This window comes from Bos indicus x Bos taurus, chromosome 14 (assembly GCF_003369695.1).
Source record: "Bos indicus x Bos taurus breed Angus x Brahman F1 hybrid chromosome 14, Bos_hybrid_MaternalHap_v2.0, whole genome shotgun sequence".
Lineage (NCBI taxonomy): Eukaryota > Metazoa > Chordata > Mammalia > Artiodactyla > Bovidae > Bos > Bos indicus x Bos taurus.
This window is the reverse complement of record NC_040089.1, coordinates 605,235-626,204: the sequence shown is the minus strand read 5'-3', so window position 1 is coordinate 626,204 and position 20,970 is coordinate 605,235. Positions and strand designations below refer to the sequence as shown.

The 20,970-nt window shown below is 59.1% G+C and overlaps 1 protein-coding gene across 18 annotated transcripts in view; it reads left to right on the top strand.

Moving 5' to 3' along the window:
* The window catches only part of MROH1 (maestro heat like repeat family member 1), a 59,260-nt gene that overhangs the window by 30,204 nt on the left and 8,086 nt on the right, over positions 1–20,970 (top strand). For 7 of the 18 annotated variants that reach the window (XM_027560383.1, XM_027560382.1, XM_027560380.1 and 4 more), the window contains 25 exons: positions 1,190–1,341; positions 1,704–1,844; positions 2,081–2,173; positions 5,061–5,139; positions 5,268–5,381; positions 6,292–6,365; positions 7,425–7,547; positions 9,155–9,340; positions 9,478–9,622; positions 9,704–9,744; positions 10,029–10,170; positions 10,473–10,585; positions 11,011–11,118; positions 11,509–11,625; positions 11,706–11,828; positions 12,559–12,705; positions 12,795–12,821; positions 13,614–13,736; positions 13,842–13,921; positions 13,992–14,142; positions 14,249–14,359; positions 14,796–14,900; positions 16,516–16,651; positions 16,770–16,882; positions 17,857–18,009. In XM_027560383.1, the coding sequence (XP_027416184.1) occupies positions 1,190–1,341; positions 1,704–1,844; positions 2,081–2,173; positions 5,061–5,139; positions 5,268–5,381; positions 6,292–6,365; positions 7,425–7,547; positions 9,155–9,340; positions 9,478–9,622; positions 9,704–9,744; positions 10,029–10,170; positions 10,473–10,585; positions 11,011–11,118; positions 11,509–11,625; positions 11,706–11,828; positions 12,559–12,705; positions 12,795–12,821; positions 13,614–13,736; positions 13,842–13,921; positions 13,992–14,142; positions 14,249–14,359; positions 14,796–14,900; positions 16,516–16,651; positions 16,770–16,882; positions 17,857–18,009 (2,897 nt within the window). The other 11 variants (XM_027560391.1, XM_027560390.1, XM_027560374.1 and 8 more) reach the window with 10 other exon arrangements.

Sequence of the window (20,970 nt, the reverse complement as noted above, 5' to 3'; positions counted from 1 at the left end):
CCAGACGCAGGCCTCCTGCTGTGGGCCCCGGCGGGGGAGGGGGGTCCTATATGCTCTCTGAGTGCTTGTGACCGTAGCTGCCTTCCTGTAGGTGTAGGGCTGGGCTGCAAAGCATAAGCTGAGAAAGTAGTCTTGCAAGTGGTCCAGGTCAGAGGTCATGAGCTGGAGCACGTGGTCCTGTCAGTCAAGATCCTGGGGGTGGGTTCTGGCCTCGTGGCCAGCTGTGAGCCGACAATGCTGCCAGCCATCTAGTTCTCATCTCCTCCACTGCCCAGGCCTCAGTGGAGCTGCGTGGCCAGGTCCTGGCCTCTGACTCTTTGTGGTCCCATCATCTCCATTGACCCACAGTCCAGGCCCTGCTGACCACTCACAGGTCTACACCTAAGTGGGTCCCCCGGCTTCCCTGCCTGGGCATCCATGGCACCGTCCCTTGCACGGACACCGTGCCCCCCCAGGCTGGTGCTCCCCACCTTAAGCACCACACTCGCACCCAGGCTCACATACCCGGGTCTTCCTGCATGTGCCCTGGGGGGTCCTACGCCATCTTGGACAGCAGCCCTTGAAAGCATGTGGTATGTGTGTCTGTGAGGGGAGAGGTGGGCACCACAGACCAGAGCAGGTGGGCGTGGTGGCTTGGTGGCATTTGGGAGAGGTTGGTCATGTACTGGTGTCCACTGTGACACAGGGCTACAAATCAGGGGCTTAAGACAACGGGGCTGTCTTCTACAGCTTAGAAGCCCAGTGTCTGAGAGCAGGCTGTTGGCAGGGCCGCTCACCTTCTGTGACTCTGGACAGAGTCCTTCCAGGCTCCCCTGGTGTCTGGAGGTGTCTCTCGATCTGGGCATCTGGGCTTGAGGCTGCGTCACTGCAGCGTCTACCTCCGTCATCAATATGTCTGTCTGTTTTCTTACGAGGACAGGGTCCTGGTGGGTTAGGGCACACCCCACCCCACCCTACCCCACCGTGACCTAGTCTTAGTGTATCTGCAGAGACTGAATTTCTAGAAAAGTCATGTTCAGGTTCTGGGAAGGACAAGAGTCAGGGGACCCTTCACCCTGCCCCACCCTGTAGTCCTGAGCCTGGCCGGAGTGCTCAGGAGGGTGTCTCGCAGGCGGGCGTGGGATGTTAGAGGGGTTGGGTGAGAGCCAGCGTGACCATGCCTGCCGCCTCACCACTGGGGTCACTGCAGCCCTGCAGCGCTTCAGTGAGAGTATCCTAGAATACTTGGCCAACCTGGATCAGGCCCCAGACCCCACAGTCAGAAAGGACGCCTTTGCCTCAGACATCTTTGGTGCTTACGACATCCTTTTCCACCAGTGGCTACAGAGTGGGGGAGCGAAGGTATGCTCTGTGGGTGGGGACTGGTGGCTGCACCTGCCCTCTCCCTCCCCAGCCTGGGGGTCCTGCCACAGACCCCTGGGCCCTTCTGCCATCCCGCAGATCTTGGTAGAGATTTGTGTCCACCTGCCCACGCCAAGCCTTGTGTTGTGGGGTCTCCCCTGCAGGTCCTCACAGCGTTGGGCTGCTTTGCTGAGGTCCCACCCCCACCTTGGGGCCTCCACGCATTAGGGAGGAGGCTGCCTGGCCGCTCTGACCTCTCCCTGGGCCCACTCCCCCCACCTCACAGGAGCCTCTGCTCCAGGTCCGAGGGGAGGACTCCTTGCCTTTGTCCCCCACCACTGACCGTGTCCCTGCCCCTCTAGCTGCGGCTTGCAGTGGTGGAGGCCCTGGGGCCCATGAGCCACCTGCTCCCCAGCGAGAAGCTGGAGGAGCAGCTCCCCAAGCTGCTGCCCAGGGTTCTTGCCTTCTACAAGAAGCACACCGAGACCGTCCATGTGTCCAAGGTACGCACAGTGTGGCTGTGAGCCTCAGTGGCTGAGGCCCTGGCCAGGTGTCGGCCTCAGCAAGGGACGTGGGCAGAGCTGGAGAGCCAGGCCCCTGGCCTCACAGGGCCCCCTTCCTGGCACCGCTCCCTCCTTGCTCCAGCCCCAGGGTGGTGTCCTGCTGGGAGGCTCTCAGCCAGGTGGGGTGGGGCGGGGCTGGGGGCGAGGAGGTCCTGACAGGCCACTCCTCCCTGCAGAGCCTTGGCCAGATCCTGGAGGCAGCCGTGAGTGTGGGCAGCCGCACTCTGGACATCCACCTCAACTCTCTCCTTGCCGCTCTGCATGCTCAGGTGGGCCGGTGGAGAGGCTTATGAGCAGGCTGGGGCTGGGCGCTTGCTCCTTCTATGGGGGTGCCTGCTGAGGGGCCCAGGGAGCAAGATTCAGGGTGGGGGTCCAGCCAGGTGGACCTCTGCAGGCTTCCTGAGTCGTCTGGGTGCAGCCCTTAGGGGTACACTGACTCAGGCAGTGGGGCACCAGACAGCCCTACATGCAGGGGCAGGAGGGGAGGAGGTGGCCAGCAGGGCAGGGGGAGTGTCTGTGCTGCCTGCGGGTCCCCGAGGGTCGGCTCAGGCGGAGCAAAGGAGCCGCATCAGCAGCTGAGGCCAGCAAGGGGAGGGCCTGAAGGCTTTCCTGGAGAAAAGGCTTCAGGGGGCTTCTCAGCTGTAATGAGCCTGAAAAACTATGAGGTGGATAGATGCCTAGAAAAATCTTAAAAATGTCACAATTGGTAGAAGAGAAATAGAAAATTTGACTAAACCAGTAAAGAAATGGAGACCACATTCCAGGCCCTTCCTTTCTGACAGCAAACCCGGGACCCAGTGGTGTTCAGGTTGCCTCTTCCAGACTTTTGAGGGATAGCCCATTTCCACCTCACACAGGTGGGCTTGGAAATGAGAAAAGTATCTGGAGCTGCCTGACAGGTTCTATGGGACTGGTCTTGACTCCAAGTCAGGACCACACAGAGAAGTCTGGGCACCCGCGGGTGAGCTGGCATGAGGGTCTGTGCGGAGGAGAGTTGGCTGCCCACCTCGTACTCACCGCACATGGGCCCCAGCGGGAGGGGCTGTGGGAAGGTTCTCTCTGATCTCAGCGATGCAGAAAAAACTTTTGAAGAAGTTCAGCACCTATTTGTCACTGAAACTCTTAGCAACCAGGATGGGAAAGGAACTTCTCTTACTTGGCAAATTTTAAATACCTGGTCCATCAGCATGCATCATACATGTGATGGATACAGTTTGCATCACAGTAGATAGGAGCGACCACCTTCCCTTACCGTCCAGAGCAGGAAGGGGCCCCAGTCGCGTGTCAGCAGGGCCTGGGGTGAATCCTGGAGGAGAGAAGCAGAAGAGAAGGACCCCGGACAGACCTGTGGTTTGCCTTCGCCTGGCCGCCTGCCCACCCTTCATCCTGGCGGGCCGCTGCTCCCCATGCTCAGTGAGGCGGCACAGCCCTGAGGGCAGGGTTGCCTTGTTCTGGCCCCCGCCATGTCTGCTCCCAGCAGATATTTGTTTTGGATGGTTGATGCACTCATCTAGAAGTTCATTCGTACAAGAACTGAATCTATTTACAAGTCCTAGAACTCTGTTCAGCAAGGCTGCCAGTTACAAGACCAACCTGTAAAAATCAAGAGTATTTTCCCCCATCAGTGGTGACCAGCTATAAAGTACCAAAAAAAAAAAAAAAAGGTGTTTACAGTAGCAACAGAAACTTAATTGTAAAGTATCAGGGAATTAACCTAGCGAAGAATGCCTAAGATCTCTGTGGAGAAAAAGTTTACAACTTGGAAAAAAGTGAGGAAAAAATGAGAGATGGAGTATTATTTACTTAATACAAAGTGATGGCCTGAAACTAAAAACTGTAATCTGTGGGGGGCGGGGGGAGGTTTAAAAGGAGAATATTTGTGGAAAAGCTGAGAAGCTAGAAAAGTGTGATATTTCCTTTTCTTAGTGCTTTCCATTCATGTCTTTTGTTTTTCTGTTGATTTTAGGGTGTTTTTTTTCCATATTGGTCTGTAGCAGTTATTTATAGTCTTGTGTCATGTATGTAGATATTTGTTTCTGCTTTATTGTTATCTGTGGCTCTGCTTATGATATTTTTTTGCCATGGAACATTATTTAATTTTTTAAAGCCATCACTTATCTTTCTTTATACACTCCAGGTTTTGCTGTACTTAAAAAGGTTTTCCAATTCTGCAGTGAGTTTTTAGGTTCTCTCATTTCCCCTATACTTTTTAATTGTCTAGAGTGTATTTTAGAGGAAGAGTGAAAAGCTAGTTTTATCTTTTTTCCAGGTGACTGCCCTCGTCACTAGTTATCTCTCTGATCTATCGCCTTTTAATCAATCACTGCAAACCTTAGCGCCTGGACTCAGCAGCGGTTTGTGCTCCAGTCACCGAGGAGTTCTGAGCACCTCATGCATCTTCTGCAGGCTCCCTGGGGCGGGCCAGAGCGTCTGCTTCCAAGCTGCTCCCTCGCTGGCCCCCAGCCCTGGTGGGAGGTGCTCCGTGGGTCGCTGAGTGACCCCGGGAGCAGGCAGCAGGGCCCTGGGGACCTGGAGCCAGCCTGGCAGCCCTGCCTGCACCTGCTCCACCTGCTCCAGTCCCCTGGGAACTGGCAGGGCCAGGCTGGGGTGGCACCTGTGATCCCTGTACCACGTCTCCCTTCTGGTTGGGAGGCTGGGCTTTCCCACGGGTCCCCTCAGAGCCCTGCAGGTCCTTTGTTGTGACCTTGGGGGCTGAGTGGGGACAGGGGCGCCACCCAAACTCAGCCCCAGAGTGTTGCCCACAGAGGTGCAGTGGGGCCCAGGGGCGCCGCCGCCTGCAGCCTCTGCCTGCACCCCTGCCAGGGTAGCTCCCTTTCTGTCTCGGTTTGGATGGACAGACTCCAGCGCTTTCTGTGCTCGCGTGTCCTGCCCGAGAAAGTGGGCCGCTGTCTCCTTCCTCATCAGGAAGTGTGTCTGGGGAGTTTGTTCTCCTGGCTGCTGGTGGGTGGGGTGGGGTGCAGGAGGAGGGCCAGCTGTGTGTCCTGCGTCCCCGCCCCAACCGCAGGGCCTGAGAGCGTGTCTTGGCGCAGGCAGGGGTTCCTCACCCAGGTGAGCACGCCTGAGGACCTGCAGCTCTGGCAGCTTGAGACACCCCTCCAGCACCCCCAGCCGCTGACTGTCTTTTGTCCTGGACAGATCTGTGTGCCCGTGGAGTCGTCCAGCCCGCTGGTGATGAGCAACCAGAAGGAGGTGCTGCGCTGCTTCACCGTGCTGGGTATGCAGGCGGAGCCCTTGGTCTCATCAGGGTGCTCACCGCCCTGAGCGTCTGTCTTCCCCGCTGGGCCTGGGGGATGCAGGCAACCAGCAGGGAGCAAGACGGTCTTGATGAGCACTTGCCCGTAGCCTGCTGCTCGCCGGACCGCCTGCTGGCCTTCCTGCTGCCCAAGCTGGACACCAGCAATGAGAGGACCCGTGTGGGCACCCTGCAGGTTCTGAGGCACGTCATCAACGCGGCGGGTGAGTACCTTGTGGAACGGAGATGGGATAGGCCCACCTTGTCCATCTTCAGCATGAAAAGGAGCATTTTGCTTTGAGTTCTTAAAATACTTTCCCCAACTTTCTATTTCGCAAAATTCCCTGCTTTTTGAAGGGTTGCAGCAGTGGTGCTCACCTGCCTGCCAGCAGGTTGTCCATCTCTGATGTTTGCCCTTGGCAGGGGCTGTAGTCGGCAGGCCATGGCGCCTCGGCATGGGGGGCTGGTGGCTGAGTCCTGCCGACGCCCCCCACCTGCAGCCATCTGCTGCAGTGGCCCCTCATTGTGGAGGCCTGGCCATGGGCACAGCTCTCTCCGCTGTCTCTTAGACGTGGACCTTGGGAGGAGTGGAGGCCAGTTCAGTGGAAAGTCCCTGGTTTCCATGTGTCTGAAGATTTCCTCACAACTGGATAGGAGAGTTCAGGTTTCTTGCTTTTAAGCAGTTTTAATCAGCAATAAGCCTGAATGGTTTTCACACCTGAATTTGTGTGTGTGTGTGTGTGTGAGAGTCTTGGTTGCTAAACAGTGGCTGTGGCCACGTCAGGCCTTCAGGTTGGAGCTGGGAGCAGGGAGTGGTGCTAAGATTCTGATGACCTTGGAGGCGCCCTCACCCCACACTTGAACCTGGGACCCCTGACTCAGCTCTGCTGCCCTGAACTTCTAACCTCCTCACTTCTTAATCTGATAAAATAATGTCATTTGCTGAAAAAAGTCGTTTTTCCCTCGGAGAGAGATAAGTGGGCCTGTGCTTAGGTGGCCTTCTCCTCCCCCCACGCAGAGGGCCACACTGAGGCCAGAGCCCTGCAGCACGGGCTCAGCCCGCATCGTGGCGGAAGGGCTGCCCAGCGTCTGCCTATCGGCAGGCAGGCTGAGCCCCCTGTTGGTTTCTTGCAGCTGCTCAGATGGAAGTTAAGAAACCCGTCATTCTCTCTTCCATGAAGCTCCCTCTTCTGGACACCAACAACAAGGTGAGTCAGCGGGCAGCTTGGTGCAGCCTTGCACAGTGACAGGCGGTATGGCCACCGCTGACAGGCAGCTGCCACCTCAGCACACCAGGCCTCGGCAGGCCTGGGTGTCTGCTGAGCTGCATGTCTGGGCCCCCAGCTTCCTCCTGATGCGTTAACCAGGTGTGAAGCTAGGAAGCAATCCTCAAGACCACCTTGGGGCTTGATCGTTCTCTAGAAGAACCCCCAGAACTCAAGAGCTATTACACCAAAAAGACCTACGTGAGCATCAGCCACACAGACGCCCATGGGGTGGCCTGGGCACTCGGAGGCTTCGTCCTGGCCCTGTGGAGCTGTGGGCAGCGCTGTGCTGGCTCGCATGGAGGGCTGCCCAGGGAAGCCCCAGCCTTGTGTCTGGGGTCTCTGTCAGGCCTCTGTCATGCAGATCTAGGCATCCAGCCCTTTGGGTGGCCTGATGCCCCACCCGAGTCACAGGGCTAGACGACTTGGTACAGTGGAAGCCCCAGGGAACAGGAGCTTGGACTCCAGCAGGATATCCACAGCTTGGTGGTGACCCCAGAGCTGAGGGCGAGGCTGGCCCTCCCTGCTTGGGCTCAGCAGCAGTGGGTCCCCTTCCCGCGGCTGCCCCAGCCTTTGTGCTCATCCTGCACCCCATTCTTGGGGACTGTCTGTGAGAGTCCCAGAAGCTACTGGAATGGAGCCCAAACCACCAAAGCTGCGTCTGTTTCAGGGCTCCTGTGCCCTGTGCCACCCTCAGAGGGGCCCAGTGCCTGCCCGCTGTGTCGGTGGCCAGAAGCACCCAGCCTAGGGGCCCTCAGGCTGCCACATGGCTCAGTCCCTCCAGACCCATCAGCCCATGGTCACTCAGGACACACATGTGACCTGGGATCTGGGGAGGAGAGGTGTGACCAGGACAGGGGGAGGGTCCCAGAGAGGGGTGCTGGGCTGGGGGAAGGCGGGAGGTGTGGGCAGAGCGGGGGTGAGATGCCGGCCCCTGCTGGGCTGTCATGCTGTGGCCAGCACTCCTCTGAGGCCCCTTCCTGCGCCCCCTGCTCTGGGCAGGTGAAGCGGGCGGTGGTGCAGGTGGTCAGTGCCATGGCCCACCACGGCTACCTGGAGCAGCCTGGCGGCAAGGCCATGGTCGAGTACATCGTGCAGCAGTGCGCTCTGCCCCCCGAGGCTGAGGTAAGGCACGCCGTCCCTCTATTCCATCATTGCGTGTTGTCTCTTGGACCCGTGGTTTGTCGTCTGACTGCTGAGTGGCGCTCTGGGGGTGTGCTAGTCTGCTAGCCACGTAACAGGTGTGAATAAAGCATCTGTGAAAGTGAGGGTGCAGGTTTCTGCAGGGCATGCGTTTGTCCCCCTGTGTAAGCAGCTACTGTGAGGTGCTGAGATGTTTAATTTCATAAGAAGCTTCCAGGTGGTTTTTGAAAGTAGCTGTGCCATCTCGTGGCCCCAGCAGCAGCTCTGTTGGCACACGGGGTTAGGTCAGTGCTGTGTGTCTCATTTTCTAGCCACTGTGACAGGCTAGCGTTGTGCCTGTGACCAGTGATATTGGCATCCATGTGTCTGCGTGCCTGCTCACAGCTTTTACCTGCTTTGGAGTTGGGCTGTTGCCTTTCTTCTTCAGGACAGAAGTGCTCTTCATATATTTTAGATGCAAGTCCCTTATCAGATTTATGGTTTGTAAATATTTTCTGACGAATCTGTTGCCTCGTAGGCATTTATTTTCTTAACATTGTATTTCAAAAAGCAGAAGTGCTAATGTTTTAGAAGTCCACGTCATTGGGCTTTTGTTTATAGCTCTTGCTTCTGGTGTTGTAACTAGTAAATCCTTTCTTTACCCAAAGCCACAAAGATGTTCCCCCATGCTTGCTTCTAGAAGTTTTACACAAGGTCTGTGATCCAGCTTGAGGTCATTTTGTTTAACGTGAGATGTGGGTTCAGGCTCAGTGTTTTGCACGTGGGTGTCCTGTTGTCGCAGCACGTTCACTGTAAAGACTCTTCTCCCCACGTGGACCAGCTGCCTTTGCCTGGATGTCGAGAACCCAGTGACTTGGATGTTTATAATTTCCTAGGTGATCAACCTTTTGTGGCTACTGTGGGCTTGTAATTTTATTGCATTGAATCTGGCCAGGTATATTTCTGCTTCTAAGTGTTTCTTGAGATTTTCTTTTTGGCCTAATAACCCTAATAGGCAGTCAGGCGTTCAGTGTTGATTGTGTGTATTTGGTATGAAGTTTTATCTATATTTTTAGAGCATGCTCTAAAGCTTGCTATTCAGGCCCTAAACATCTCTATTTTTTTCTTCTCGATCTTTAATTTCTTGGTGAGAGGGGCCAAATGTCTCCAACAGTCATTGCAGTTTTCCCACTTTTGCTTGGTTTTCAGTGTTTGCTTTTCAGAATTTCAAAGCATGAATTGAAGACTCAGAATTTAGAGAATAGAGTCCTTTTTTGCCTGGAAGGTTCCAGGGAGCCAGGCTCTGGAGCACTGGCTCCTTGGGTCTGAGAGAAACCACTGGCCCGTGGGGCAGCAGGGCTTGTCTGTGTTCTTGGTGGGAATGGCATTTTCTCAGGCAATGACCGCGTCCACAAGGACGGAACACCACCTGTGAGGATGCGGTTAGCAGCTCTCAGGAAATGCTCACAGTTTTTCTAGTCTGGATGCTGGAGCTTGGCCCGGGGAGCAGGCTTTCTTGGGCGATTTTAGTGGAGGGCGAGTGTCCTGCCAGTGACCGGGGATGGTCCCCTCCTTAGGGGTTGGGCAGGGCTTGTCATGCTTCCATTCAGGCCGTGTCCTCAGGGCCAGAGCCCACGACTGGTGACCTGCAGAGCAGAGTGCACAGCATCCTGCCCTCCCGCCCCCAGATTCAGAAGCTGGGTGCCGACAGTGAGGCCCTGGCGGCCGATAGCGTGAGGGCCATCAGCGTCAGCACTCTCTACCTGGTCAGCACCACTGTGGACAGGATGGGCGAGGTGAGCACCCCTGCCCTGGGGGACCCACCACCCTGCTCCTGACCCCTCGGTCTGGGAGCAGGTGTGGGGAGGCTGTGGGTGTGAGGAGGCTGCAGTGCAGGGAGGCCACGCTCCTACACACCCTGCACTGCCCCCAGGTCCTCTGGCCGTACCTGCTTGAGTTTCTGGTCCCTGTTCGCTTCACCAGGGCGCTGAGCCCACTCTGCAGGAGCCTTGTGCACTTGGCCCAGAAGAGGCAGGAGGCGGGGGCCCATGCTCCCCTCATCCAGTACAACGGCAACGGTGTGCCCCTGCCCCAGCCCAGCCCTCCCTCCCTGCCCCCCAAGGGGGCAGCCCTGAGTGCTGTGGTCTCTATCCTTGCAGTGCACCTCCCGTCTCCCTACGCCATCACCACCAGACTCCTGGTAAGCAGCTGCTCAGGCCCCAGTGGCTTCTCCTCCTAGCCAGGTGGCCTCCAGGCAGTGCCTACTCTGAGGGGTGTTGGGGTGGGGGTGGACTCTCCCTTAGTCCCTGTTGCCCCACCCTTGTGCTGTCACTTCCCCGGGAAGGACCATCAGGCACTCCGGGAGGGATTTGGGGAGCTGTGTCTCTGGGGCCTCCTTGCCCCCACCTGGGTGTCCGTGCTCGGCCTCAGGTGGAGCACTGTGGCCCAGGACGCTGGTGGAGGCCCCAACTCTGCCTTCTGCAGGCCGTGTCTTCCCATCCCTATGTGGGGGACGGTCGCGGGGCAGCCTCGCTGCGCCTCTTGAATGTCTTGCATCAGGACATCCACCCGGCCCTGGGTCAGCGGTGGGTGACCGCCATCCCCCTGCTGCTGGAGCACCTGGACGGTGAGGCCCAGGGGTGGGCGCTGCCGCTCTTCCTCTGACCCCGATTGTTGCCTGTTGGCATCAAGGCTGGCCACTGGAGACCAAGGTTTTATAAGTTGGAAGAAATCGCCTTTGCTGTGGTTCAGGAAAGGGCCTGGAGAGTGGGCTGGAAAGATGCTCCTTGTCTGGTGTCACCCGCGAGCTCACTGGATGTGGGCCCTTTCTTCCTCTATCCTGGAGCCGAAGGGGCCTGGGCCTGGTGGAGGGGACTCTGAGCTCTCCACTGCTGTCTGCCAGGCTGAACGGGTGACTGGTCATTTCAGAATACAGTGAAGAAACGCTGTCACAGAAGGAGTGGGAAGAAAAGCTGCTGGTGGTGAGAGAAGAGGAGAAGACGAGAGTTAGCCTGCTTTGGGAACAGGAGGAGAAGACGAGAGTTAGCCTGCTTTGGGAACAGGCCCTTTTCTGGCCGGGTGGGGAGGGCTGGGCCGTGGGTGCTGGGGGCACTGTACCCCCCGAGTGGTGGTGCTCGCCGTGACCTGAGGTGGTGGGGAGGGGCGCGGGGACAGGCGGGTGTCTCTGGGTGAGGACTGCGTGCTGCGATGGGGTCATATCACAGGGGCTGCTCTGGCCAGAGAGCCCTCCGTCCTGTCCCCTGCTTGGTTGAGGCCCCAGTGCCCCATGTGCTGCACACCTGACCACCCAGAATTTCTGTCTCAGCTTCAAAGTTACCTATGGCCATTCGGAGCTATGGCACAGGACCTGTGGTCACCGCCTGTGGCACCTGGGGCTTTGGGTTCTCCCCTAGGCCGGCCAGTGAGAGGCCGAGCCTGCCCTCATTGGTTGAGTTCCTGTCCGCAGTTTCTCCGGGATTCCCTGGCTGTCGTGTCTGACAACACCTGGGTCTGCCACCTGACCCTGGAAATGTGCAAGCAGCTACCCAACTACAACGGGACGCCCCTGGAGAAGGTGCATGGGGAGGGGAGCCCCAGGAGGAGGGGAGGGGGAAGGGGAGCCCCAGGAGGAGCTCCCCCAGGAGGAGGTGCAGGAGGACACACCGCCAGCAGTGCTGTGGGCACGGCCCTCGATCCTGTCCCCTGATTCCGTCTCTTGCTCCCTGAGCCTGTCTGATGGCCGCTGTGGTCCTGGCAGGACCTGGAGCAGAAGGCTGTGGGCTGGCGGCTGGAGACGCAGGGCTCCGCACCCACCTGCTGCTCCTCAGACAGTGCGCAGAGCACGTCTGGCCCTTGCAGTGGTGTGCAGTGGTGTGTCTGGCCTGTGGTGCAGGCACTGAGTGCCCCGCTAGGGGCATCCCTCCACTGGGGAGCTGGCACCAGCCCTTGTCTGGCTTCATTGCAGAACTTCCTGTACAAATGTGTCGGGACCACCCTGGGTGCCGCTTCAAGTAAGGTGGTGAGGAAGCACCTGCGGGAGCTGCTGGAGACGGCCCGATACCAGGAGGAGAGGGAGCACGAGGTGGCTGCCCCCCAGTGTGTGTGTGTGCACGCCTCCCCACCCCACCTTGCCCAGGTGTGAGTGCACCTGTGCCTCCCCAGGGCCTTGCCTGTTGCTTTGGGATCTGTGCCATCTCCCACCTGGATGACACCTTGGCCCAGCTGGACGACTTTGTGAAGTCAGACGTACTCAGAAAATCTGCTGGCATTTTCAACCTTTTTAAGGTAGTGAGGTCAGGCTGACAGCTGAGGGGGAGGCCTGGGGTGGGCTGGCCCGGGGTTTTGCCTTAGCTGCGGTGCCAGCATGCTGAGGTTCAGTAGGGCGGACAGCGTTGGTCCTAGAGCTTCCTGGGCTCGGTGCCCTGCAGGCCGGGGGTGGGGCAGGGAGCTGGCCTCCAGTCTCTGCTTCCTCATGGGTGGGGCTGGCATGTGTGGGCTCTCTCCCACACTGGGGTGGGGGGCAACGAACCGGCTCTGGGCAGCAGGATGGGAGCAGCCCCTTCCTGTCCCACCCCTGGTTTGTGTGTCATCTGCCCCCTGGTGGCTAGTGGGGGCTGCACATGGGCTGAAGCCAGTCGTTGGGGAGCATCTGCGCTGTCTGCTCCTACCCTAGCCCGTCTTCCTGGACCAGGGTTACCAGTGCCGGAGTCTCGGGCTGGTGTAGTATGAACAGGGCCCTAGGACAGAGGGGCCCTGGGCAGCTACCCAAGCGAAGACGGGGACCCCACCTGGCCCTTTGGAAGCTCTCAGTCCCCAGCCCCTCCGCCTGCTTGCCCCTCCCACTGTGGTCCCGGCCTGCGTCCTTTCCCTTTTGACCCTTGGTCCCCAACAGGCCCCAGACTCCTCAGTCAAGTGGCATCTTCCTTCAGACTGGCTCTGCCGTTCTTTGGCACCTGGGGTCAGAGGGCGCGGCTCCTGTTGGGGGTGTGATTGTCACAGAGTTCTGACTTCTCAGAATCGAAGTGAGAGTGAGGCCAACAAAGTGAGGAGTGCGCTGATCCTGTGCTATGGGCATGTGGCGGCCGGGGCCCCGCGCGAGCTGCTGCTGGCCAGGGTGGAGGCGGACTTGTTCTGGAACATGTCCGAGTGCTTCAGCACCAAGGTGGGCGTCTTGCTGGGTGTCTCAGTGGCTTGGGGCAGGGCGCTGCCTCAGCAGCCGCTTATGTGACTTGTCTCACTTCTGTTGTCCAGGTTCTGGGGATAAAGGTAGAAACCCAGGTACAGTGTGCGGGGCCTGGGCTCTCTCCTCTGTCTGGGCTGGCCGGGGTGGCAGCGGGGCACTCCTGGGGCATCCTAGTCCCAGTTCAGGCAAGGCCTGCAGGACGGCCCTCTAGGGCCTAGGAGCTCCTGCCCTGGCCCAGGCCCCGGAGGTTGGGGGGACGGAGGGGAGGTGGTGGCTCCCAGGCCGGGCAGGGGCCTCAGTGTGCCCCTCTCCTGGCTCCACTCCATCTCTGCCAGGGCCTGGTTGGGGGAGTTCTGCAGCCAGGCAACAGCCTCTGCCTCACTAACACAACTCCCTTGTGGACTCTGGCACTAACCTGGGAACTTTCTCTGGGAGTGGCTGGGCTGTCCCCTTGAAGAGCGGACCCCCACCACCCTGGGTCTCCTGGGGTCTCTGGGCCGGGGCTGTTCTGTGAACTCTCTCTCTGACTCAGCCCTTTAGAGCTGGGGGCCAGCCCTCTGCTGGGGCTCTGCCAGAGCAGCTGCGTCCCCTCCACTTGGGGGAGGCAGCTGGATAGCGCCTGGCGAACCTGCAGTCATCTGCCCAGGGTTGTGACCCCGGGACCCCCAGGTTGGGCCCACAGCCAAAGGCCTTGGGTTCCTTCGCAGACCCATCTTGGCCTACGTGGAGGACTGGCCGAGAGCCCGTAGACTGGAGGGGAGTCCACGTCTGGCTTGCAGGAGAGTGGCTGGCGCCCTGGCCTCGCCACTGTGGGTGGCCCCCTCCCATCGGGCTCAACCCCTGGGCCTCGGGCCTTGGTGGCTCCCACAGCCCAGTTGTCCTTGCAGGACCCGGCCCTGAGACTGAGCCTGGTGCAAAGTGTGTGCATGGCCACCCAGGCCATCTGCAGCAGTGCCCACAGCAGCTCCTTCCACCTCTCGAGGAAGGCGGAGCTGGTGGCGCAGATGGTGGTGAGTGTGGGCGGGCTGGGGAGGACCGAGCCCCCGGCTTGTGGGGCCTGACCCGGGGGCAAGCTGGAGCTTTGGCCAAGGGCTGCCCTGCGGCTGCTCTCCCAGGAGTTCATCAGAGCGGAGCCCCCAGACTCGCTGAAGACGCCCATTTGGAAGAAGGCCATGCTTGCCTGCACGTACCTGGTGTATCCTTTCCTTGGGGGGCGGCTGTGGGGGGCCCTCTGCGTGAGAGCTGGGCCTTAACTGGCGGCTCAGTACCCTGGAGCCGGCCCTGGAGGAGCAGGTGCAGGCGGACCTGATTCACAGCTGCCTGCACCGTGTCATGGCCGTGCTGCCGGAGCCAGAGGAGGGGGACAGCCCCCAGGAGGTATCAGCGGCCCCCACAGTGGGGGGGGACCCCCAGGAGGTATCAGCGACCCCTGTGGTGGGAGGTGGGGGACAGCCCCCAGGAGCTATCAGCGGCCCCCATGGTGGCCCTGTCCAGGGGTGGGGGCTCACAGCAGGACTGGCAGCTTCTCTTGTTCCAGTCCCTGTACCTGGACACCGTGCAGGTCCTCAAGGACTTGCTGACGAGCCTTCTTCTGTGGAACATGACGCCCCTGGGTCTGCAGGTCATGTTGGAGGTGTGTGGCAGGCAGTGGCACTCTGTGCAAGCGGGGGGCGGCCTGCGAGCCAGTGGGCAGGGCCCCTCTGGCCTGGGGGTTATGCAGATGGGTGCAGTCTGAGCAGACAGGGGTTCGGAGCTTGATCTCTCTGCTCCCCCATCGTGGGGCCTGGACAGAGAGACCCTGAGGTGCCCCATATGGGCACTCCTGACCCTCTGAGGCCATCATGATGGTGGATGGTGTCTAGGAACACCATGTCCTTGCATGGGCATGGCTAGAGATTACGCCAGGGGTGGCCGTGGCCGTAAGCCACATCAGCAGGACAGAATGAGGGGGTGGGGGAGCGCTGCCCAGGGGGCCCACTCTGATCTGGTGCACTGGCCCCCGTGCCCAGAGGGTGGCCTGGCAGGGAGGCTGCCCCAAGCTGCACCTATTGAAGCCCCTTCTTCCTCAGCACCTGAGCCCATGGATCAAGTCCCCGAGGGGCCACGAGCGGGTGCGGGCGGTCGGCCTGAGTGCCTGCCTGCTGCAGTTCTTCCTTCAACACCTGCAGATCAGCGTGAGTGCCCCAGGGCGGCCTGTGAGGCCCCTCTTCAGCCGCATGCCCATCCCTTGGCCCGGGGCCACAGCATGGGGCCCTCGCGTCTCCCACTGCCTGGTGCTGTGAGTGGCACTGTCCTCTCCTGGGCTGTGGACAGAGGACCACAAGGGTCAGCAAGTGTCCCCAGGGCTGGCCACTCAGCATTGAACCTGATGGGCAGCCTCATCCTTAGGAGCCTGCCCGACACAGGGAAGGGTGATGGGTGTTGGAGGCAGAAGCCGCAGCTCCGGCCAAGGTAGGGACTTGTGAACCCCTGGAGCGCGGCAGAGAAGACAGCACCGTTAGTTGGAACAGTGGGAAGGAGCGCCTCCCAGAGCCCCGTGGTTACTTTGCATTTTAGTTTTTGTTGGGGTTCAGCAGCTCCTCTTCCCTTGTTAGAACCTCGCAGTTGTTCTTACGAGGCCGTTACTCTGCTGGCTTTAGGGTAGACGGGCATGGTCCTCCTACGCTCCCGCGTGGCCTTGACAGGAGTGTACCAAGGGCTCCTGTGCTGATAATGGTGGACCTGGCCACCCCAGCCCCCGGCCCTAGCAGAGGCACGGTCTGTCGCTGCTGTCTCCACTGTACATAATCATTTACTTATTGTGGTAGGCAGGAGAACTGGACTTCTGGATACTTAGGAACTGGTAGGAACTGGGTAGTTTATAAGGAATAAAATTTCTCTATGACTCTTAATGAGTGTTTAGTTAATTCTCTGCTCTTCAGACACACAGCCACAGCCGTTCACAAAGGCCATGAGTTTGGCCTTTCTCACCATTTCGACACCTGCTGGCTTGTGCTGCTGACTGCAGGAAGGTGGACACTGGCGGTGGCCCCAAGCCATTAACTCTCAAGCAAGATGCTCGTTGGTTGGCAGTGTTTATTTTTTTGTTGTGTTCAGGGCATCGTCTGTTGGCTGGCTTTCCTACCCAGGTTCTCCCATGGCCTGTTTTTCACGTAACCCTGGTCCAACCAGAGTTCATTTTGCATTCGTGATGAGACAGGGCTCTGCCCTTGTGGAGAGGAACGCAGCTGGTGGCCCTCAACCCCCGTCCAGCCTCCCCCTGGTTTTGGGAGGAGTAACAGCGTGGAGCCCCACACCTTTCAAGAGCCTGTGCTGGGCAGGCGCGTGGTGGCCCCTCCCAGGGAAGCCACTTGTGTGTGGGCTGTGTGTGGGTGGTGGGTAGCTGATGTCCCCCAGTTTGGGGCATAGGAAACAGGGCCCTTTGCTCAGAGCACGGTTGAGAGGCTCTGTATTCAAGGAAAGCAGGAAAGGCTCTGAAGAACAGGCCCAGTCCCCATGGGGATGAAAGGGCTTGTGTAGCACCCCTTGGCTTTTGGGGCAGGAATTCCACGTGTCTGAGGAGTGATCAGAAGCCGGCCATGCCCTGTCCACACCGCTGCTTTCCCAGCTCTCGTCCCTCTTGGGACCCACCCTGGGCTGGGGGAGGGCTGCCCTCTGGTCACAGGCCTGCCCATATCTGGGTCCAGGGGGTACAGGTACCTGCCCACCCCAGCGACTCCTGAGCCCCAGTGCCATCTCTGGCTATCTGCCCCCAGAGTCCCCACGGCAGCCCTATGTCTGCCTCTCCAGGCCCTGGTGCCCTTCCACAACCTGGGCCTCCTCATTGGCCTCTTCTCCCCACGGTGCGCCGACCTCTGGCCTGCCACTCGCCGAGAGGCTGTGAGCTGCATCCACTCCCTGCTATACCTGCAGCTGACCTGTGTGGGTGAGCCCCCCTGGCTGGGCAGCAGTGTCTGTGTGTTAGGGGGATGAGGGAGCAGAGGCTGGGCCTCTGGTGGCCAGGGAAGGCCTGCATCCACCCCACGTGCCCTGCTGCCTTGCAGGCTTCTCGCGAGACTACCAGGACGACGTGGCTGAGCAGCTCCTCAGCCTCAAAGATGGCCTGGTGCACCCTGACCCTGCCATTCTCTTCCATACCTGCCACAGCATTGCCCAGGTACCTGCCAGTGGCCGCTGCAGCAGCTCCTTGCACGTACGGGCTGTGTGGGTGCCAGCTGGGCAGGCAGGCAGGTCTTATCAGAGTTCTGTGTCCAGCACCAGCCCGCCCCTCCTGCACTTGCTGGGCCCACCCTCCGGGGCCCAGTAGGGCGTGGCAGGAGCTCAGCCTCTGGCTCCACAAGGTTGAGAAAGCTGCCCTAGCCCACCCGGTGACTCCCAAGCCAGGACAGTGCTTCTGTTCCACTTGGTGACTGGAAATGACCCTCAGGGGTCTGGAGGCTTTCTCTCCTGCTGAAGATGGAAGGGAAGGGGGTTAGCAGGGCCCTTTGTGGGGGTCAGCAGGGCTGAGACATTGAGAAGCAAAGACCCAGCCCAAGGGGAGTCCAGGGGGAGTGGGAACTTCATGTTTGGGGGTCAGACTTTCTAAATATTCATCCACTTTTGTGATTTTATTTCTTCTCTGTACAGAGTTTATCTGCCCTAACTTCTGGTTGCTCTCTGTTATGTGGAGGGAGCACAGGGACTCTCTTATGTGGGAGGAGCTGAGGGTGCTTTGGAGCCTCTGAGGCTGGGGAGTCCAGGATAGAGCATGCCCCCATCTGCCCTTGACTCTACTCTAGAGAGGCTGCACACCAGGACCACTCCTAGTCTACCCCGCTGGTCAGGAGAAGCCTCTGGGAGGGTGCTGACCTGGGCCCTGCAGATGCCCAGGGACCCCCTTCCAGGGGCCTGGAGGCCAAGGGCTGCACCTAGACCTGGCTTCAGTCTGGGTAGGGGTCCTGGGCGTGGGCCACCCCACCCCGCACTGGCAGAAGCTCTAAAGGCTTTAAGGGCCTGTAAGAGGGTGGGAAGGGCTGGAGGAGGGGTTTGAAAGGGGCCAGTCCTTCCCTGAGAAGCTGTCCCTGGGATGCCACGCCCCGAAGGTGTGCTGAGCCCCTCCTCTCTGTCTTCCTGACACAACTGTCCTCCTAGCTTATTGCCAAGCGCCTCCCTCCAGATCAGCTCATCAACCTCTTGCTAACCTTGTTTGAGAGCCTGGGAGATCCCGACAAGAACTGCTCGAGAGCTGCCAGCGTCATGATCAACTGCCTGCTGAAGGAACGGGGCAACATGCTGCAGGAGAAGGTGGGGCCTGGGGGCGGGGCCAGGGCCTGGTCTAGAGCTCCCTGGGGGCATGGCGTGGGCGTGGTCATGTCCAGAGGGTCAGCCGGGAATGCCGGTGGGCAGGGCTGGTAACCTGGGGCTCCCCACCCAACTCCCTGCTCTGTGAAGGTTTGGCCCTCAGCACTCTGCACTTCTCCCTGTGGGCCTGATGGGATAAATCTTCCTCTTCTCTTTGAAGACTGAACTAGGCGAAAGTAACTGCTCAGAACGTAAAGATAGAAAAGGCAATTGAAAGGGAAAGGCCAGTGCTAGGGTCTGTGATTGGGCACTGAGCCGGCACAGGCTGAGCACCCTGCTCACATTGCTGGTGAGGACAGGGGTCCACAGGGTCACTAGGTGCTGGCACAGAGGCTTCCGCGGCAGGTCCAGCCCAGAGCAGAGGCGTCCGGGACACGCAGATCCTGCCCTATCCACCATCCCATCATCACCTTTGAGGCCTTCTGGCCATGAGCTCATGTGGCGGCCCACGTGGTCCCCAAACAGTTGCCAGCCACCCTGACAGATGTGCTCAGGTCCTGAGGCCTGAACAGGCTCCAAAGCTCAGGTGACTGCTAGATGAGTGCTAGATTCATGGCTGCCCGTGAGTCCTATGAACTACATGACCCAGCAGGTGCGTTCCCATGTGCTTGGACAAAGATTTAAGCTCCCTATTAAAGTGAAGCATAGCAATAGAAAAGGGGGGTTGTGCTAAGTGGACAGCCTTGGGGTTCACAGGAGCAGAGGCCCTACCAACCCCAGAGCCCCTGGCACCCCAGCTGGCTCCACAGGGTGCCACTAGCTCTCTGCAGCACAGAGCAGGGCTTGGGATGCACCTCGTGTAGCAGGAGCCTCACGTCTGGTGTGCATGGCCGTCGTCTGTGGGACGGCGTGTCTTCCAGGCCTGGCCCACGTGGGTCGCCCCATCACTCCCTCACGCCCACCTCAGCAAGTGCTGGGCAGTTCCCAGTCTGAGCACAAGTGCTGCTGGAGTCAGGCTCCTTTGGACCTGAGGGTGCATTTCGGTTGGAGACACGGCCAGGAAAGTGACTGGGGCCGCAGGAAAGCTGTCCCAGGGCTGTCAGAAGGCCTCGGGGCTGTCCCAGCTCCTTCGCGCACGTTTCTCTGTGGCTTATGACCTGGAACACTTGCATGTTTCTTGGCTACTCAGATCTCCTCCATGAGGAGAGTGATCTTGGCCATTTTCTTCTGGGTGGTCTGTGCTTTTCTTACCAGTTTGCAGAAGTACTTTGTATATTCTGGGTACAAGTCCTGTATTGGATGGGTCCCTCACAGGTGTTTTCTGGGGGGAGGCGAAGCAGGAGCTGCCAGTGGAGAAGCCCTGTGTGGAGGGGCCACCTGCCGAGGTGGGGGTGGGGGTGTGTGTGGTGTGGCGCCTGGAGGGGAACGTGTGCCATTGTGGGACCCCAGCCAGGGCCTGAGGCTGTGGGGCAGGGAGTGGAAGGAGGATGGAGGAGGGTGTGACTGCAAGCGACGGCCAGGGGTTGACGGGCCAAGGTTCAGGTTTTGCACTGAGTGGGGCTCCTGGGTCAGCTCTGAGTGGTAGAAAGGTAGCCTTGGGGCTCTGTGTGGGGGGAGGGGGACAGCCGGACTGCAGGCCGTGGCCGCTGGTGGTCCTGGTGTCTGTATATACATGCACACGTTTTGTTGATTCGTTCCTTTGTCGTGGACACTTGGTCTGCTTCCTTCTCTTGGCTGTTGTGAGCCATGCTGCTGTATAACGTGGGTGAAAGGCATATCTCTTCAGGATCCTATTTTGTTTTGGGTAAACATCTGGAAGTGGAATTGCAGGATCTTATGGTGATTCTATTTTGAATTTTCAGAGGAACCGCTATACTGTTTTCCATAGTGACTACACCCGTTTACGTTCCCACCAGCAGGGCACGGGGGTTCTGGCCAGTATTGGTCAATGCCTGTGTTTTTAATAGTGGCCACCCTGATGTGTGTGAAGCAGCATGTCATACTGGTTTCAACTTGCTATTCCTCTGCAGTGAGTGATATGGATATGCTTGCCAGCCATTTGTCTTCTTTGGAGAAGTCAACATCCCTGCCCATTTCCAGATCAGGTTATTGGATTCGATATCATTTTGGAACTGTAGGAGCTGCTTGTACTCTGAAATTAACACATTATCAGATACATGACTGGCAGGTGTTTTTGCATAGGTCGTCTTCTCCCTAGATCGTGTCTTTTGCTGCAGCTCCACATGCAGTGCTTTGAGTCTCATCTCCAAGGAGTCATTACCAAATCCAGTGTCCCGAAGATTTCCGTTTTTCTCTAGAAGTTTACTAGTAGTTTTGAGTCCTGCCCGTACTGGATAAATCAGGGTGCCTCTCCCGGGGCCCATGTGCTGAGCTGGCTGCCGGCCTCCAGAGCTGCTAGGCTGTCTCCTCCGGCTCAGCCTGCAGACCCACTCAGCACACCCACCCCAGGGTGGTGTCCCTGCCCCACGCTTCCAGTCTGTCTGCAGCAGGCCCCTCTAGCTCACGTGACAGGGACACTGGCATCAGCGCCATTGGTACCATTTCCTTTCTTGCCCTGAGAGCCTGCTGGGGGACCCCCAGAGACACCTGGACAGTCGGACTTGAGTTTCTCTGATACCGAATCAGAAAAAGGAGTCCTAGTCGGTGACCTGTGGCTGGGCTGACCCCTGCCCCAACACCCCAGGATGGTCAGGTGGGCGCAGAGGGAACTGGGGGTCAAGGGCAGAGGGACATGGCAGGAACGAACAGCTGCCTCCCAACGTGCAGGCATGGGAAGCAGCGCCGCTCCACAGAGATGGCCGGCAGACCCGAGGCAGAGGGTGCCCCAGCCCAGTGGTTCCTCCTGGGCATGTGCCTGGGTGAGGCAGCCGTGCCCACAAAAATCTGTGCAGGTTAAGGAGTGGGGGGACCCCATGAAGAGGGTTCCCAGTCTGGAGCTGCGGG